The 21243-nt window shown below is 36.3% G+C and overlaps 2 protein-coding genes across 2 annotated transcripts; both read left to right on the top strand.

The window, feature by feature from the left end:
- Nucleotides 1-947: 947 nt before the first annotated feature.
- Nucleotides 948-7098, top strand: LOC134651650 (O-acyltransferase like protein-like). The gene is made up of 12 exons (XM_063506783.1): nt 948-1183; nt 1868-2056; nt 2648-2724; nt 3106-3305; nt 3581-3695; nt 3843-4057; nt 4427-4611; nt 4803-4923; nt 5202-5373; nt 5757-5899; nt 6489-6594; nt 7034-7098. The coding sequence occupies exons 1-12, from the start codon at nt 948-950 to the stop codon at nt 7096-7098; spliced, it is 1824 nt and encodes a 607-aa protein (XP_063362853.1).
- A 3084-nt stretch (nt 7099-10182) lies between these two features.
- On the top strand, nt 10183-18028 carry LOC134651738 (O-acyltransferase like protein-like). Its single transcript, XM_063506874.1, has 12 exons — nt 10183-10424; nt 11314-11502; nt 11790-11866; nt 12391-12590; nt 13178-13292; nt 13647-13861; nt 14671-14852; nt 15114-15234; nt 15537-15708; nt 16049-16191; nt 17282-17387; nt 17925-18028. Exons 1-12 carry the CDS (start codon nt 10183-10185, stop codon nt 18026-18028), a joined length of 1866 nt encoding a protein of 621 aa, XP_063362944.1.
- The last annotated feature ends 3215 nt before the right edge of the window (nt 18029-21243 follow it).

Raw genomic sequence — 21243 nt, forward strand, 5'->3', positions numbered from 1 at the left:
TACGGCTAGCCGTGTTGAAGAACGTATGGCGCCGAATACATTCCGGCGGATTTTCATTCAGCCGCATTCAATCCGGCTAATCGTCGAACCGCCGCATTTCAAAACGCCCCTGTTTTGTAAAACGGCTAGCCGTAATGTAATACGGCGGATTATACGATCCGACTGCGACATATATATCGTTGTCTTAGTACCGTAAAATGGTGTGAGTAGGGTTCGCGGGGAGAGTTGGGTTATGATTGGGGAGAGAAGGGATGAAAGGGGGGTGAGATGGAATTTTAAGGCTACTGCTACAAAAATAATGTATTCCAATTTAAAATGGAACTATAGTAATACTCATAATAAAAGAAACGATCCCAAATCTTCCAAAATCACCTTTGTATGAAATTCTCTCTACGGGGTGAGGTGGGATTTCCTGTTTATCGTCAAAGTTATGAAATGGAACTACCCTAATGACATTTTCTTTTTATTATTATTATTTTATCATTTTATTTGTTATTACTGTTGTTGACTGATTAAAAGATTGCATGAAATGTAAATAGATTTAATTAAGACGTATTTGTAGTACATAATTATTTTTGCATGCTATATACTGCTAAATGTGTGATACTTATAATTATAATAAGACCTACTGCAAAATTTAATGCAAATAAAGAATTAACTTTACTTTACTTACTTTACGTCACAAAATAAAATAAAAACTAAAATACAAACGTCCGGAACACTTATTATATAGTACACCATTCAGTTTGCATACTTATGTAAAAATAAAATGTTATCGAGGTTTCAATGTCAGTTTTGCCCCTACTCACCCCATTTAACGGGACCCACAACACAAGCCTTCTTGAGCTTACTGTGTGGCTAAGTCGATTTGTATAAGGATATCTTACAATATTATACATTTAAGTTATTTCCCAGTTTACGACGCAAGCTTCAGATTTCCCCAAAACATGCTCAAAGGCAACGTCTTCAGTCTGGGCAACTACCACCAATGCCTCGCTATAAACCAGCCTGAAGGCATCCGAGGCAAATACTGCCTCATTCAGACACATAGCCTGCAAATACCTATCCTGGCTGGGGGCAACGTCACTTGGGCTGAGGTGGAAAATGTATGGAGTGAAGAGAATTTGAGGGCGTATAAAGAGGCGCAAGAAGGACTTGCTTTAAGTGACGAAGACATTTCTAGGTAAGTAATTGATATTGAAATTAATGTAGCGATTGCGGATTGAGATACAAATCCGACTTCTGGCCGAAGAGTGCCGTTTTTCGGAGGTTCCGGAGCAAACTACCGAATCCGACACAAGAGCAGACGATTAAGGTCGATTTAATGTCTATACTTGGTCAAGCAGATCTTGTCAGTAGAAAAAGGCGGCAAATTTGAAAATGTAGGCGCGAAGGGATATCGTCCCATAGAAAATTTGAATTTCGCGCCTTTTTTTACTGTCAAGATTTGCTTGACCAGCTATAGTGAAACTGCATTTATTTACTGTGACAGCCTATAGACTAGATACTCTATCACTCTACATACTCCGCCACGGCTGTGTCCCGGAAATAGCCTTCCGTAAACCCGCCTAACTTTAGCCCAATCTAGTGGCAACATTGCCCACTTGATAAAACACGAACAGTTTATTTAACCACTAGCTTCTGCACGCGACTTCGTCTACGTGAAATGATGATTGATAAAAACTACCCTATGTCCTTCCCCGAGCCTCAAACTATCTCCGTACCAAATTTCATCTAAGTCGGTACAGCAGTTTAAGCGTGAAGAAGTAATTTAACAGACAGAGGGACTGGGAAATATACTTTCTCATTTATGATATTAAGTATGGATATAGGTAACGATGTTACAAAGCATATATTATTATTGCAGAACATCAGTCGTTGATATAATCAATGGGGCTCCATCGTTAACGCTCGCCGTCTGCATACCGCGGTCCTGTAAAGTGGCCGATGTCTTAGACGCGTTGGACAGCAACTACAATGTGCAGTTCAACTACACTGAACAGTTCTGTCGTTTGCCAGATGACAAGCTTTACTCCGGAGCCGATATTACTGCTCTGTAAGCTTCATTATTATTATTTATTTAAATATTTATTGCACAACTGCACCACGCATGAAACAACCCATTAAATTGTTTTTCTTATACTCGTGCAATATGTTTTAAATTAATCTCTTTGCTCTGCCATCTTTGGTGAGGCAGAGTTCAAGAAACGAACCTTAAGAAGTTAAGATCTCCTTAAGTTCACAAGTCAACCGCTGAGTCACAAAGATCTTAGGTACTACTTGTTATTGCTCAAAATTCCAAACAGAAATCTCTGTGAATTTATATGGGGTGCCGTTGTTTCCCATAAAGTTTTGAGTCATAATGTATTGTTTGTCATATTATCATTAGTCATAAAACTAAAACCGTTAATATTTCAGGATTTTCGTTAGGTTATCCTATAGATACGTTAGGTTAGGTTAGGTTTGTTTTATGGCAATCCTGAAAAGTGACGCGTTTCTGAACCAAATGAATTATGACTAACGAAAATACGGGCAAACAATACATTATGGCTTAAAACTATTTGGGAAACAATAGAGACCCAATTTATATATATAAAATCTCAGTCAGACTTTGAACATTTACAGTTATAAATGTATTATTTTTCAGTGTGATATTTTCTATCATCGGATGCTTGACTTTGGCAAGCACGGCATATGAGCTTAACCACATATTTATAAAGAAAGGTAACTAATATGCCTATTAGCAATTTAGCACTGTATATACGGGATACTTTAGCCCAAGCGGGTAACATTGCCCACTCGAAAATAACATTTTATGGAAATTTAATTAAATTTGCATTGCATAGCAGTTATGTTTAAAAGATTGATTAGTTTAATAGACAATAATTTTACGGGTGGCAATATTATCTCCTACCCTAGTGTAAATGTAAAGTTGTAAACCAGATTAAAGGCATGTAGGTACTTTTATTTTTATGCTTTCCTATTAGTGTGAAGCTGGTAATATAGAAAAAAGTGGTTTGCAATAATGTAAAATACATAAACGCTAATGTGTAGACTTATTTTTGGTACCTATAATAATATATAACCATTTTAACATGTTTTTAGCCACCACAAAACCTGATGAGTTACGAAGCTGCTTCTCAGTATACGGCAACACAGACCGCCTGCTGACGCTCGCCAGCAAGCCCGGAACACTTGACTGCCTCGACGGCATCCGAGCCCTTTCCATCCTCTGGGTCATCACGGGACACTCGTTCCTTGCCCATCTCAACACGTATTTAAGCAATTATGTTGATTTACTTGAAGTAAGTTGATGGGACCATTTATTCCTAAGCCAGAGTTACTTAAGTCAACTGTGTCCACATATTAAATACAAGTAACACCCAATAATCAAATACTAAACCAAAGCAATTACAAAGTCAGATCATTAAAAATTGTAAGAATTTATTAGCAAAATAATATAGAATCTGATGGTTGTGTAATGTACAGTAAAGTCATCAAAAAAGTAACAGAGGTATAAACCTCAGTCATTTACATTTTCATCTTAAAACGCATAAAAAATATAATAATTTTGTTTCAGTGGTCAGAGACTTTAAGAGCAGTTTACATTTTGGCTGCAAACTTGAGCGTTGACTCGTTCTTTGCGCTCAGTGGTCTTCTGCTAGTTTACACAGCAGCCAATAAAATGAAGCCTAGTACGTATGTTATGTATAACATAATATAATATGGCACTTTTTCACTTTTAGCCTTCGACTGTGTAATATCCCAAATTTTACCTAAAAGTTAACCATGTGTACGATATTAAAGAGTAAGTAGACATAGTGTATATTGATTTATTTCAGTGCAACTAATAAAAAACCTGCACCTATTCTACCTTCACCGACTCCTGCGCATGTTCCCGCTGCTGGCAGCCGCGGTGCTGCTCCAAGCGTCCGTGTTTCACCAGGTGTCCGACGGCGTGCGTTGGAACCGTGTCGCGTGGGAGACGCAGAAGTGCCGTGACCATTGGTGGGCGGCACTGCTGCATATACAGAACCTGGTTAACCCTCGAGGAATGGTATGTAATTTTCTATTCTACTTATTATTAAGGTGGACCGACGATCTGTCAAGATCGCAGACCCTGCTCTGGTGTGAGGGTAGCATCGTCGTTATAGAAATCCATCTGAGAATGCCCATATCTAGTATTATAGTGGTTTGCCTTAGCGAGGAAAACATTTACAAAGTATGTACCTATCAAGAATATGGGAAATTAAATACAAAAATGTTCCAAGGAACTAATGGTCGACAAGAAAATGAAAGCTCATATGAGCCGATGAATCGTTTAAGGGGCGGTGCTAGGCATCGAGAAGCTTTGCGTGAGCGCTTCTTCTTTTCTGTACAATGGGGTATCAAAGAAAGAAGACCAATAATTTTGTGGTATTTCCAGTGCGTGCCCCATTCATGGTACCTGTCAGTAGACGTGCAGCTGCACATCCTGTCGCCGCTGCTTCTGTTCTGGGTACTGGGCAGCCGCCGCTCCGCCTGGACCGGACTCGCTGCCGCAATCCTGGGCTCTCTCACCTTCGTCACTCTCTATAGCTTCCTGATGAACTTCAATGGAAACCAACTAGAGTAATTATTAAAATTTGTGACTTGAAATTACATAGTTTATTGAATATTCTTAAGATGGAACAAGAATGTAAAGACATTCTTAAGTCTCGTAATAATATTTTTTACTTACTAAAATATATTTTTTTTCAAATAATTCAAAGTACTGAATTGTTTAAAAGCCCTTCCTTATTTTCAAAATATTTTCTTCACAGTGATCGTTACTCTGTATACTTCTATAGTAACACCCTTGCACGGTCACCGGTATTCATAATCGGCATGCTGTGCGGATACGTGCTGCACGTTTCAAGAAATAAGAAGATTATGATGCCTTGGGTAAGTTCTTGAATATATTTACGAGCACGTATCCCATATAGTATTATAGTATTAATGCATGTTCTAAACGTCGTGTACCTAATATCATTTACCTATATTTATTCAGCCGTTTTCGTATGTCCGTATTTGTATTCATTCTCAGTGTTATGTTCATCAAAATATTGCCTAAATAAATTGTAATATAAGTACAGCGAGCTTCATAATGTTCGAATAAATACAAATACGAACATTATAAGGCCTTCGTTCAGGACGAACTACCAGCTAATCTCATTTTGCAGTGGTTGGTGTGCTTAGGACACGCACTGGCTTTAGTTCTGTCAGGATACTGCATGTACCACGCGCACCCCGAATGGAGCCAATTAGCCACCAACTTCAACACAGCTCTAGTACGGCCCGCTTGGGCTGTCTCGCTTTGCTGGCTGATAGTCGCATGCGTCAACGGATACGCAGGTATATTTTTCCACTATGTTAGCATTACTAAAATTTATTCCATTTTTTCAATCGACTCCATTTGTATGGGGATCAGTATGGGGATCAAATTACTATATGGGAACAAACACATCATAGTCAAAGTCAAAAGTCAGAAACGCAATCACAGTTGTACATTTCTAGTATTTCTACAGCGCAAAAGGTGTCATTCTGATGGCGATCGAGTGTTGTAGAAATTATTTAGCTTTGACTCTCATTTTGGGTTTTTATCTTGCTTACCTTTTTGTATAACTTACCTTACTTTTGTATTGTTTACCTTAGTTTTCGTTTAATAATATGTATATATTTATTTATATATTTATTGTGTGTTTTTGTCAAATTTAAACACGGATATTTTTCCACAGGTCCGATCAACTGGTTCCTCTCCATCAACCTTTGGAAGTTTGTGGCCCGAATCTCATACGCAATGTACATCTTCCACCTCCCGATGCAGTTCATCATGGTTGGCGCCAACATCATGCCTATATACTTCAACTTCGAAGGCGTTGTAAGTATATAGTCAGCAGCAGAAGTTGCTAAGCGGGCGAGGTGTTCAAAATTAGCTTGACGCGAAACTTATTCTCTTAACAATAAAGTCGCGTCAAGATCGTTTTGAATACGCCGCCAGCTTAGCAGCTATTGCTGCTGACTGTGCATTAATACTAAAAACAATCTCTACATAAATTGACTGTTTCGACTGATCAGATGTCGATTTTTAGTATTCCGTACCTCAAAAGGAAAAAACGGAACCCTTATAGGATCACTCGTACGTCTAAAATTATAAAATACTCGTAGTTCTTTACCTTTAGATGACAGGAAAACCTATTTAATTAGAAATGTACCGTCAAGCGTGAGCTGGACTTAATTACTTAGTTTTTGATCCGACCCGGGTTTTTAAAGACATTTCATTCACGTTCCACATGAAAAAATACATTGTTAAAAATTTAGTAATGAACTCGGGTGTCCGACTCGCACTTGACCGGTTTTATTAGTAAGAGTTTTTACCGACTTCTATATATTTAATACCAATAATTCATTTGGGTATTTTCGTAGTGGTAACTCATGCATTTTGCTACATAATTTTTTTATGATGGCAGTTCATAAACCTCGCGAGCGACGTGGCGTACGCGGTAATTGTGGCGGTGGTCATGTGCGTGCTTGTGGACGCGCCCTTCTCTACGCTTATCCGGAGGCTAATGGCGGGTATGTAGGTACTAACACCTCTAAGAATTTAAGGTGCCTATCGTAAACCACATTTAATGCAAATAAAAAAAATATTTTACACTTTAAATCCGGGTAACTTTGCCCACGCGATTACTTTTACATATTTAAAACTACAACAACAAAAGAGGCATCAAAGCAGTAGGTAATTAATATGATTTATGGATGTGCAGTGTTAACCTCTAGGGCTGAAATGGCCCTGTTGTGTGCCTATTGACTTATTTTTTTAAATTAAATCATTTGCCCTCCCAAAACTGCAATATCTATCTGAATGTTTATAGTTATTTTTAATGCTTCCTTACCTACATAAATTACGTTTTTATTTTTAATCAAAGTACGGATGGTATTCTATTATTATAATCAGTATTAAGGCCTAATTAAAAGTGAATTTCCTAATAAATAAAATTTTATCTGTTTCTAGTAATCGCCCCTGCACCTCCGAAAAAACCAGCCAAACAACAGGAAACCCCGGATTCGCATCTTTAGCCCGATTTTGATTAAATAATATATTATAAGTGATATCATTTTTTTTCGCTTTACTCACTCATGTCATGTAATTTAACTAGTGGGTTTTTTTTTATCTTACTTTGATATTTTGTCAGCTACCTATCCTAGTAGATTTACAACTGTGCATATTGATTTTTTTGTAAACTTATAACTCATTAGGCACTTCAGTATTTAGTTAGATTTTATTTTAATAGTAAGTAAAGTAAGTAAGTTAATAGGTTTATCTATACTTAAGCTTAAGTGATATTAATAAAATAAGAGTTTAAAAAAATCTAATCATCATATTTATTTAGATAAATACGATTTTATATAATAGTATTTTATGGCTTTTATGCAACCGTTGTTTAAAAAAGGCGAGCGGCGTGAGTAATAATTTGAGGCGAAGCCGAATATTGTTAATAAAGACGCCACGAGTATTTTTTGACTCAGTTAAACAACGTTGCATACAATACTTTTTCTACGACCAAGCACTTTGACGACAAATTTAACAAATATTTTTTCTATCATCAAGTGGACTTCTATCTACGGTATCTACCTATTTTTAGTCACTTCTTTGGCTATCACTGATATTTCTTCAAGCGTAGACACTACGTTTTCGTCTTTATCCATTTTAATTTGAAAGACACTGTTTTTTATCACAAAAGTTAAGTTTTTATTCGACAACCACAATACTTAACCAAATTCAAGAAGTAGCAAAGAATGGAGGGCGGAAAAGAATTAATTTTTCACCTCAGCAGCTCGAACAAGGGTACTTTGCTACTTAAAAACAGTGAGCAATATCGCATTTTGCTCACTGAGTGAGACAAAATGAGCAAAATGCAATTTTCTCGCTATGCTCGTGAATCTATTATAGAATCTTTCGCTTGCACGGGACTCAAAATAAGCACTCAAAGAAATATCAAACTTTGATCTCTTGTTGTACAAATAACTATTTTAAACGACTTGCTAAATTATATATCTGTCTGGTATTTCGTTACTAATATAAATTGTATTACAAATAAAATAGAGCGATACAAGACTTCTATTCGATACAGACAGATGTATGCCAAGTAGGTCTACATGGGGTCAAGTAGTATAGAAACGAACCGCGTTGGTCATCTTATTTTAAGAACCGGACCCCTGAAGAAACTAATTGGTGACCCCTGACCTACATATTGAAACGCCTAGAATATGCCTAGAATATTAAAATCACAAAAAAACGGTAGAAGTGAAAACTCAATCACTATTGCAAAATGTCTGCAGCAATATGTATAATTGAGGTTAACGCCATCTAGCGTTATTTCGTCGCATTACTTGAAACCCCTAAGCACATCACTGTTAGTACTCTAGTTATATTAATACCAGTTAGAGCGAAACTAAAGAAAAACTCAATAACATTACATGTAACAGTTTTTCGATCAGGTCACGTGTCCGTCTTACGGTCACGTGATCGACGTGATCGTCTTACGCTGTCTCGAGTTTAACATTTTTTTCCCCACCTCAAACAGTGCACAGCGCCGCTAAAGAAGTTTTCACTTCAAAAACAATCTAATAAAATTTACCTACGACAGATTTTGCTGTCACATTACTTCACGTTGATATACATCGGTGTCTTGCGTAACATGGAATATTCCAACATATACAAACATAATACGGGTATCCTGAAGTGAATCATAATTCATTATCATTCAATCGGTTAACTTTAATGATAACTATATTCTGTCGATTTATATTAAGCGAAAGATAAACTGTTAAGTAGTCACTCATTTAAACCAACAAGAAGGGGATGTAGTGAAATTAAAAAAATGATTTTTCTAATATTTTTATTCGTGTTTTTTGTAAGTGTAACCGCGGAGAATACGAGTGAAAACTTTGTTTATCGATATGCATACGACTATGAGTTATACGAAAATGTTTTGGATCCAGAGTTGTGTCAACGACACTTACGTGAAATGAATACATTTGAATGTAAGTACATATTTCCATAGTGACTATTTGAAAGTACAGCTACCACTTTACTTTTTGAATAAAGAAACTACCGAACAATGGCATGCTCTGGTTCTACGAGGAAACTTTTGACATTGGCGAAGTCATTATTGATGGAAGACATTATTTGAATGAAGAAGTATTTTTTTCATTTCTCATGCTCTGCCACAGACAATCCAACCTCTAGACATAGCATAGTCGCGCTACCCCCTCTGCCACACATACGGTAGCGTTACTCCATCTTCGAGTCAATCCCGCGCCGTGATTGGGCCGTGTTTTTGAACGGACCAATCACGGCACGGGATTCGCTCACCTCGTCCCCCCGCACCCCCGTATTTTTGGCAGCATCGGTTTCATGAAAGAATTGGCCTAAGCTCAGTCTAGAGGTTGGATTGTCAGTGTGCTCTGCACAACGACCCACTCGTTGTTGTTCTAAAAAGTGCGCAGAAAATGATACGTTTCTAGTCTAGAGCACTGTGCTTTCTAAGTACGTTATTTTCTTTTTTTAAATAAATGGATTTGTTATACAATTTCCATAATTCCCCATTCCATAAATAACGATATTTTTACCTAATTTCAAAATACCCTCAAGAAATAGGTAAATACTACTACTGAAGTTTAGACTAAACCGTCCTTTTTAAATGCACATGTATTTTACTTTCCTCGTATTCTAAATGAAAAATAGAGTATTTAAATCGGGTAAAAGGCACCATTTCATTCCTTGGTTAACAATTTACTATTACCTAACTACGGACAATTAAGACAAAAGGAAGAGTACACGATTTTGATAGCTTATAGATAATGACGCCAACAGCAAGTGAAACAAGCTGTAGTTATTTAAAAAATTCCAAAAATGTATTTTGTACGTAGGTTACCCATCAATATCCATCAAACACAAATTTTTCAGGCAAGTATTGCCCCATAGGCATAACCATAAACTAGCATACCATACACCTACATACATATGCAATTATATCTTGCTATTATAAAATATATGCGCTATGAGGGTCTTCCCAACCAAAAATTGTATATCTATCCTTACATCTTCCAATTTATTACTTCCCAGTCTACGACGCAAGCTTCAGATTTCCCCAAAACATGCTCAGAGGCAACGTCTTCAGTCTGGGCAACTACCACCAATGCCTCGCTATAAACCAGCCCCAAGCTGAAGGCATCCGAGGCAAATACTGCCTCATTCAGACTCATAGCCTGCAAATACCTATCCTGACTGGGGGCAACGTCACTTGGGCTGAGGTGGAAAATGTCTGGAGTGAAGAGAATTTGCGGGCGTATAAAGAGGCGCAAGAAGAACTTGCTTTAGGTGATGAAGACATTTCTAGGTAAGTAATTGATATTGAAATTAGTGTGAGGTTGGCGGATTGAGATACAAATCAGACTTCTGTCCAAGGATACGTGGTGAACTGCCGAATCCGACACAAGCGCAGACGATTAAAGGTCGATTTATATCTACAGACATTGAGCGTGCCAGACACTTAAGAGACAAATCATTTAGACATTTAGATATTTATTGAGATAATATTTTACAGCATTACAGATAAGGGGCACCAATTCGCTGTAAAATTAAGTAACAATAAAGCTATGGGTAATACAATTATACGATAAATGTGACAATAATTAAATAATAAGCTAAGGTAGCTTTTCACACGATAGCACACCAGTATACTCTCTTGACTGCGACTTGTTTGGCGACAAAATCATAAACTTTATATGACTTTATAAAGATTTTTACGTTTTTGTGAATCAACAAATGTAGCTTATTATTTAATTATTTTCACATTTATCGTATAATGAGCTCGAGTAAACTTCTCGAGAACCGAGATACAGCCTTCCGTAAACCCGCCTAACTTTAGCCCAATCTAGTGGCAACATTGCCCCCTTGATTTAAAAACACGAGAGTCTGTCTGTCCGACCATTCCCCCCCCCCCCTCGCCCCTTTATCTCCGAAACTACTGAGTCTAAAATTTTGAAAAAATTACCCAATATAGTTCTTTACCTATAGATGACAGGAAAACCTATTAGGAATGTGCAGTCAAGCGTGAGCCCGACTTAATTACTTAGTTTTTGATCCGACCCCTACGGGTTTTTAAAGATATTTCATTCACGTTCCACATAAAAAAAATACAATATTAAAAATTGGGTGGTAAATTACGGAACCCTTGGAACGCGAGTCCGACTCGCACTTTACCGGTTTTTTTATTATTATTCCAGAACATCAGTGGTTGATATAATCAATGGGGCTCCATCGTTAACGCTCGCCGTCTGCATACCGCGGTCCTGTAAAGTGGCCGATGTCTTAGACGCGTTGGACAGCAACTACAATGTGCAGTTCAACTACACTGAACAGTTCTGTCGTTTGCCAGATGACAAGCCGTACTCCGGAGCCGATATTACTGCTCTGTAAGGTGTATTTTTATTATTTATGGCATTTATGCCATAACACTAATCCGCCGGCAGGCATTGAAAAACACATTTCTAAATTCTAACTAGTTTTCTAATGGTTGTTAGGGCTGTTATGCTTGGTTAGGTTAATTACGAAATGGTACAAATGGCAGACTAACGCCACCAGTCAATCGTTGAATCATACAGAATCTTATAATAATTAAGGTACTAACAAATTGCAAATAGAAAGCTTTGTGTATCTATACAAAACCTTATTCCCATTACATAAAATTCTTACTTTTCAGTGTGATATTTTCTATCATCGGATGTTTGACTTTGGCAAGCACGGCATATGAGCTAAACCACATATTTATAAAAAAAGGTAAGTAAAACGAATACATAATTGTACCTTATGCCTATAAGCATTACAAGAATAGGATACTTTAGCGCAAGCCCACTTGAAAATAAAAGGCTATGTGGGCTTCATGTGAACTTAAATTACAATTGCAAAGAATTTAGATGGTTTAATTGTTTAATACAATAAATTTACGGCTGGACAATATTATTACTTAGTATTCAAGTAAACCGGATTTAAGGCACCTTTTTGTACAGTTTTGTATTCATTTTAATGCACAGTTTGTTGGCACAGTTTTGTATTAATTTTAATGCTTTCCCATTAGTGTGAAGCTGGTGAATCATATTGTTAATTGTAATTATAATTATACTTTCTAGTAACACACCTAATATATGTTATTACTTATTACTAACATAATATGTATGTATTTGTATCCGAAATAAATGCTTTCATTTCATTTCATTTATTGAAAATAGGTTGTGTGCAATCATGTAAAATATATAACCACTAATGTCAACAATGTTTTTGATATGATAATAACATGTTTTTAGCCACCACAAAACCTGATGAGTTACGAAGCTGCTTCTCAGTATACGGCAACACAGACCGCCTGCTGACGCTCGCCAGCAAGCCCGGAGCGCTTGACTGCCTCGAAGGCATCCGAGCCCTCTCCATCCTCTGGGTCATCACGGGACACTCGGCCCTTGTCCATCTTGGGACGTATATAAGCAACTTGGTTGACTTTCTTGAAGTAAGTCTATGGGTAGAAGTTTATGGGTAAGTTTATGGGTTTATGGGGAGTATTTTTTCTCAGACAGGGCTACTGAAGTCCAGTACGGATATGATGGTCGTTCTTGTCTACGTGACAGCGTGATAAAACGGTGTCCGTCACTTTCTTTCCCACGGTGTTAAACAGTGACAGTTATTTTATCACGTGGATAAAGATGGATAAAGCTATCCATAATAGGCTGGCTGGAGGGTAACTTTGTCCACATAAATTAAATACGATTAACACCGAATAGTCAAATTTTAAACCAAAGTAGATGCAGAGTCATATCAAAATCATATCTAAGGATTTATTTGCAAAAAATATACAGTGTAATGGGAATAGTTAACGTGCATACCCACCAAAAAAAATAAGGGTTTACGTAATTTACATTTTATTTATGTATATATTTAAAATATATTGCACAGTAAAAAAGTAACATAATAAAGCGGACTTAATGCCACACGGCCATCTCTATCAGTGAACCTCTAGGCCAAACAGAGAAAAATAGTATTTTCATGGCAGAATTTTCATCATTAAACGCATAAAAAATACAATTATTTTTGTTTCAGTGGTCAGTGAATTTAAGAGCAGTTTACCTTTTAGCTGCAAACTTGAGCGTTGACTCGTTCTTTGCGCTCAGTGGTCTCCTGCTAGTTTACACAGCAGCCAATAAAATGAAGCCTAGTTAGTATATTATGTATATCATATATATATATATAATGGCACTTTTTCACTTTTAGCCTTTCTCTTTGATGATTTCAAATAGCATACTTATCTGACGTTGAAAAATATTATTACTGCAATAACTTTAGCCTTAGGAGGTAACATTGCCCATGCCCAATAACCACTACATTACTAATAGCTAAGTACCACTAATAGTTTCTTTAAAAAAAGATACCTAGGTAATAAAAATACGAGTATACTGCTTTTTTTAAAGATTTTTTATAACTGAGTAATGTTCCAAATACACTAGGGCTAAAGTTACCCTCTTTACGATAGTCAATAATGAACTTGTTGAATATTTTTTGTTTCTTTTAGTGCAACTAATAAAAAACCTGCACCTATTCTACCTTCACCGACTCCTGCGCATGTTCCCGCTGTTGGCAGCCGGGGTGCTGCTCCAAGCGTCCGTGTTTCACCAGGTGTCTGACGGCGTGCGTTGGAACCGCGTAGCGTCGGAGACGCAGAAGTGCCGTGACCATTGGTGGTCTGCCCTACTGCATATACAGAATTTGGTCAACCCTCGTGCCATTGTATGTTATTTTCGACACAACTTATTATTAAGCTGACCTGAAGATCTGTCATTGCATTGCAGACCCTGCCCTTGTAGCAGGGCGGCGTCCTCGTCATAGAAATTCATGAGATAATGCCCATGAGTAGATATCTCTCAGCTGATGATGATGATAACATACCTATCACTAATGTATCATAGTGCCTTGCTCTAGCGAGGGAAACTTGTAAAAAGTATCACGAAAATAGGAGATTTGATACAAAAATGTTTCTAAGGAACTAAATATCGACAAGAAAGTGGAAGCTCATATGAGCCGATGAATCTTTTGGAGCGGTGCTATTAGGCATCGAGAAGCTTTGCGTGAGCTCTTCTTCTTTTCTTTATAATGGTACCTCAAAGAAAGAAAACCAATAATTTTGTGGTATTTCCAGTAGTGTTGAGTCGCTCACTCGTGAGGCACCTCATTTGTACCACTCATTTTGTTAATTTGTCGCAGTACTTCGTACCGCAAAAATGTCTTACTTCACTCCTCTATTCATTTTACTTGATTCTAAAATTATCTTTCTCCTAAAAGTTCTATTCTTAACCTCCAGAATTGCACTCCAATTAAATGTTACTATTTATTTATTTATAAAGGAAGTGATGAATACATAAATATGTACATACATTAAATATTTTTATCGCCGTTGGAATTAATGGAATAGTCGACGCTGAAAATATGCTAGTACCTCACCTCATTTGAAGTAAGACATTGTAACACCTCATTTTAGAAAATGAGGTACTCATACAAACTCATTTTAAATTGATGTCCTACCCATCACTAATTTCCAGTGCCTGGCCCATTCGTGGTACCTGTCAGTAGACGTGCAGCTGCACATCCTGTCGCCGCTGCTTCTGTTCTGGGTACTGGGCAGCCGCCGCTCCGCCTGGACCGGACTCGCTGCCGCAATCCTGGGCTCTCTCACCTTCGTCACTGTCTATAGCTTCCTGATGAACTTCAATGGAAACTTCGAGTAATTAACATCAGCTTGTATTTTTAATTGATGTTACTTTTGTGACTTGAAATTTTATCGAAGAATCTTAAAGGTGGGATTGGTCGGAACAAGAACGTAACCATAAAGACATTAAGTCTCGACAAGACAATATGACGACATCACAATTGTAATGGTTTTTCACTTTTTAACAATTTTAAAAATAATTAGATACTTTTACTTCTATACCCTTCCTAGGAACTAAGAATATAATAATTGACAAATAATATATATTTTTTACAGCACTCAATACATTGTATACTTCTATTGTAACACCCTTGCACGGTCACCGGTATTCATAATCGGCATGCTGTGCGGATACGTGTTGCACGTTTCAAGAAATAAGAAGATTGTAATGCCTTGGGTAAGTTCTTAAATCTCATTGCATGCTCTTAACGTTGTGTAGGTACCTAATGTCATTTATATTTGATTTATCAGCCATTTTCGTATGCCCGTATTCGTATTTATACTCAGTGTCATGTTCTTCAAAATATCGCCTAAATTGTAACATGTAAATGAATTCATAAAGCCTTGAAATTTTGCGGCTGGATGCACCTAACTCCATAAAAGATCGAATAATGACGAAATGTATGATACAAAAACCTGCAAATACGAAAATAATAAGGCCTTCGTTGTGGACGAACTACTAGCTAATCTTATTTGCAGTGGTTGGTGTGCTTAGGACACGCACTGGCTTTAGTTCTGTCAGGGTACTGCATTTATGACGCGCACGCCGAATGGAGCCAATTAGCCATCAACTTCAACACAGCTTTAGTACGGCCCGCTTGGGCTGTCTCGCTTTGCTGGCTGATAGTCGCATGCGTTAACGGATATGCAGGTATATTTTCTACTATTTCAGTATTACTAATATTGATTATATTTTGTCAATCGATCCTATTTGTATGGATCAAATATATTTAGCAATATAAATATCAAAAATGAGAATCAAAGTTAAACATTTCTACAGCGCAAAACGCGCCATTCTAATGGCAATGGAGTGGTGTAGAAATTCTTTAACTTTTACTCTAATTTTGGGCTATTGTATTTCTTACCTTACCTACTTTTGTATTATTATTTATTTCTTAGTTTTTGTTACTTATTACATTAGACATTAAATTATCATACTTTAATTTCAAATATGTATGAAAATTTGCTAAAACACGGATTTTTTTCCACAGGTCCCATCAACTGGTTCCTTTCCATCAATCTTTGGAAGTTTGTAGCCCGAATCTCATACGCAATGTACATTTTCCACTACCCCATGCAATTCGTCATGGCTGGCGCCAACATTATGCCCATTTACTTCAACTTCGAAACCGTTGTAAGTAGAATAGATACCAGAAAATGGTCCTACATTGCTCCAAAATTTGCTGAAAATTAAGGAAATTATGAATATTTTTTAAAGTCACTATAGATGATCTGATATTAAGAAGATCTTATTTAACATATTTTTATAGGTAAATCGACGTTACGTAATATTTTATTGTATATCTGAAGCAACGAATAAGGAGCCAAAGATACACACTGTTTTTGGGTAACTTTGTTCCTACGCATAGTTTACTTCGGGGCTCAAAGTTACCCCATGGTGCGCAAATTATATTTAGTTCTTAGTCACAGTCTCAACAAATCAGTACCTAGATCCTGGAGAAACAATTCACACTTTTCAAATGATATCGGCGGGTTATTCCCACTAGTTACCACCAAGTTGTTACCAGTGGTAACTACTGGGAATTTATTTCCCACCTTTTACCACTGGTAACTACTGAGAAAAATAATTCCCAGTAGTTACCACCAACTCGGTTTGGTGGTAACTACTGGAAATTTTTATTCTCAGTAGTTACCACCAAAATTTTGTTAAGAATTCAATACTAATAAAAACAGTATATGTAGTACAGTATAAATATAGAGTGATTTTGAATTACCTAATACAATCACTTGAAAAATAATCTAAATGGATTATTAAATTTTCCCTTACATATATTATAGTTTTTGTACTAGTACTGTTTCAATAGGTTAGGTCACTTTTAACCTGTCAGTTCCCAGTGGATCCAATATGAGGCGGAATTGTATGGATTTGAGAGGTCCTGGGAAACGAGGGGTTAAGGCAGTTTACTAAAACTTTAATCGACTTATAATTATATATTAAATCACTCTTTATTTATACTATACTATTTTTATACTGTTTTTATTAGTATTTAACTCTAACAAAATTTTGGTGGTAACTACTGGGAATTATTTTTCCCAGTAGTTACCAGTGGTAAAATGTGGGAAAAAAAAACCCAGTAGTTACCACTGGTAACAACTTGGTGGTAACTAGTGGGAATAACCCATATCGGCACACAAAATATAGATTCGGGTATTTTTATAGAAGGTAACTCATGCATTTTGCTACATTTTTTTTATGATGGCAGTTTATATACCTCGCGAGCGACGTGGCGTACGCGGTAATCGTGGCAGTGGTTATGTGCGTGCTTGTGGACGCGCCCTTCTCTACGCTTATCCGGAGGCTAATGGCGGGTATGTATCACCTCTACCAATTTAATCCGGGTAACTTTAGCCCATAAAGTCAGGTAACTTTAGCCCAATAAAGTCAGGTAACTGTAGCCCAATAAATTCAGATAACTTAACCCAATAAAGTCATGTAACTTTAGCCCAATAAAGTCAGGTAACTTTAGCCCTAAGGGATAAAAATGCGAGTATGCTAATCGGGCATTTCAATTTAAAGTTGTACCTCAAACTTTTGTGTTAGGTTGTGATTGTGATATTATTTCTACTCAGAATCACGAACTTATCCATCGTTAGTACCAAAAATGTCCCCTATTTTTTTGGTCCGTTTGGTGACAGTTTCAATAGGAACAACCTTTTATGAACATAACAAAACGGACAAAAAAAATTATGTTTTGGGGACACTTTTATCTCGTATTGGGCGGCTATCCCAATGGGCGAGCTCGTGATTCTGAGTGGAAATAATATAAAAATTCCAAAATCTAAAATACAATTTTAAGTTGAGTAAGGTTAAGTAAGCCTAATCAATCAAATTTTATCTTTTTCTAGTAATCGCACCTCCACCTTCCAAAAAACCAGCTAAGCAACAAGAAACTCGGGATTCGAATCTTCCGGAAGCAAAATTAGAAACGTCAAAACCGATCAGCGATTAGAACGGGGAATTGGTATCAATTTTTAGGGTTCCGTATCCAAAGGGCAAAAACGGGACCCTATTACTAAGACTCCGCTGTCCGTCCGTCCGTCCGTCCGTCTGTCACCAGGCTGTATCTCACGAACCGTGATAGCTAGACAGTTGAAATTTTCACAGATGATGTATTTCTGTTGCCGCTATTATAACAACAAATACTAAAAACAGAATAAAATAAAGATTTAAGTGGGGCTCCCATACAACAAACGTGATTTTTGACCGAAGTTAAGCAACGTCAGGCGGGGTCAGTACTTGGATGGGTGACTGTTTTTTTGCTTGTTTTTTTTTGCTTGTTTGCTGCATTTTTTGTTGATGGTGCGGAACCCTCCGTGCGCGAGTCCGACTCGCACTTGGCCGGTTTTATGATAAAATCAAGGCGGATTACAAAATCAACATGAATGACAATATTGGTGATTACATTTACTAATTAAATTTCCGATAAGCAGATAATGCAGCTTATAAATATGAATTTCATAATATAGTTATTTTTAATACTGATTAGGCGGTAATCACACTGGTATCACAACCGGATACGACGATAGTGTAAGACCGCCTATGTACAGTCAGCAGCAGAAGTTGCTAAGCGGGCCAGGTGTTCAAAATAATCTTGATGCGACTTTATTGTTAAGTGAATAAGACCGTGTCAAGGTAATTTTGAACACCTTGCCCGCTTAGAAACTTCTGCTGCTGACTGTATCAAAGGGCGTTAATATCCCGAAAACTATAGTTTAGTCTAGTTAGCTAGTTAATAGTTTTATATTATAAGATAAAATAATAATATCTCATGTAAAATGTTTACTTGTGACTGGGGTTTTTATAAAAGTAGGTACCTTAGATATAAGCTGGTCAACCAAATCTTGTCAGTAAAAAAAGGCGCGAAATTCAAATTTTCTATGGGTCGGTATCCCTTCGCGTCTACATTTTTCAAATTTGCCGCCTTTTTCTACTGTCAAGATCTGGTTGACCAAGTATAGCACAAAATGTACTACTGGCTTAAGCTCACTAAGCACTCATGTAAAATGTCCTTACTCCTTTACGATTGTATTAATTTATTTTAAGTATGTTTAAATTAGTTTAGTGTTAGATTATTTCGAAAACGACATTAACTAAAATTATCAACAATGACTGTGTCGTGACATTGGCGAATAAGTTAATAAGGTTTTTTAACCCCCTTAGGTACTAAATTGGTTTTTTAAGAGACTTGCTTGAATTACTAATTAGTTAATTAATTAATAATTAGTTAAAGTCGCCATCGGGCATATCATATCGGAGCGGCCAAGGTGCTCACAAATATCTGAACACGCCTCTATTGTCAAGGTGGAGTGCGTTGTCAGATAATTTTGAACACCTCGGCCGGCGGAACTTAGCTAATGGCGACTGGACAAAAGCTTTTATGAGATGGGCCCAGTTATAGATTTGCAACTGTGCATACAATTTGTCGTTAACTTATAACTCGCATTATTTCAATATGATTAAATAGTTATTTGTACAACAAGTGATCAAAGTTTGATATTTCTTCGAGTGCTTATTTTGAGTCCCGTGCAAGCGAAAGATTCTATAATAGATTCACGAGCGTAGCGAGTGAATCTAATTTAGAATCTTGAGCGTAGTAAGGGACTCAAAAGCGCACGAGATGTAAATAACTTTGATCTCGTGTAGTACACAACATTTTTCACCTCAGCGCAGTGAGAACATACCTATTAGACAACTTGAAAAATGTAATCCTTGTTCATCACTTAATACCTGCACTCATGTTTTCTTAAGATATACAAACAATTAAGTTTAATTACCGCAATGGAACACAAAAACAAAACGTAATAATAAATTCCATTAAAATAATATAGAAATAACAAACATTAACTAACACTTCAATCGACAATTTAAAAAAAAAATCTTTGTAAGATACGGTCCGAATTGCGGATACGGTACTATTTGTCAACTATGGTAGAAATTCTTAAAAGTAAAATAATTAATTTTGCGTGATGATCTGTGTATTTTTTGAGTTCGTTATTTTAATTGTACAATAAAATACCTAAAATATAGTATTTTATCAGTTTTTATCAAATCTTAAACTTTATTTTTATTTATTAATTATTAAGAATTCATACTCGTACGTGGTTTGGAACGATGCGGTCTGAAGTTTTTCGGGGGTCTATTATAAACCGTGAATATACTGTTGAATGTTGTTTTAACTTTTTTTTGTCTATTTCTTTTTGCTAACAGTGTGAAAGGGACAGAGATAATAGAACCCAAGTATTTCGAACTTTTATTAGACCCCGCATGTTGAAATGACATTTGACTATAAAGGTCACTTGAATGTCATTTTGTCTCACTCAGTGAGCAAAATCGCATTTTGCTCACTGTTTTTAAGAATCAAAGTACCCTTGTTCGAGCTGCTGAGGTGAAAATTATATTTTAATAGGTTTTTATAGACTTAAGTGATATAATGAAATAAAAGTGTTATAAAAATAGTCGAATTAATTTATTTATTTACAAAAATACGATTTTATATTAAGTATTTCCAATGTCTTCTCTTGATCAAAAAAGTTATTAAGTAGGTACATAATTTTACATAATATTATTTTATATAAATGGCAAATACCAGCATCCAGTGCATGTCGTTTCGGTACAGTCAGCATCAAATACAAGTGAGTGGCCAAATGCTATATTGCACAGATCTGTTCCCATGGAAATATGTTGCATTTATGGCCACTTTTGATATCACTATCTGTTTGGTGCTGACTGTAATAATAAGTACAAAGTATTAAGTAAGTACAAGATTTTTTAGGGTGTCAGGTATATTAACGATCATTACCTATGTAGGCTATGTATATACCTACATTTTCTTCTTATTTCGTAAATGCACACAAAACATTATACACGTCAGACACAGTTTGAAGTAAGAAAAAATTAAGTTATAAATTAATTATTTTAAATTACATTAGGTTAATTGAGCACATATTTATGACCGGTCCACACAATAACCAATCAATTTATATCACACTTACACATTTATTTAATAAACAGGGGCCTAAAATATTACCCAACAAACATTTGGTATTTCTCGAATTTATTTATTTCTTTAATAATTTAAAAAGAAATAATTTTACTGTCTTAAATATACAATGATCACAGTCCCATCAAACTTAACTATCTTACGACTAATAATTAAATACCTTT

This window comes from Cydia amplana, chromosome 1 (assembly GCF_948474715.1).
Source record: "Cydia amplana chromosome 1, ilCydAmpl1.1, whole genome shotgun sequence".
NCBI classification, from domain to species: domain Eukaryota; kingdom Metazoa; phylum Arthropoda; class Insecta; order Lepidoptera; family Tortricidae; genus Cydia; species Cydia amplana.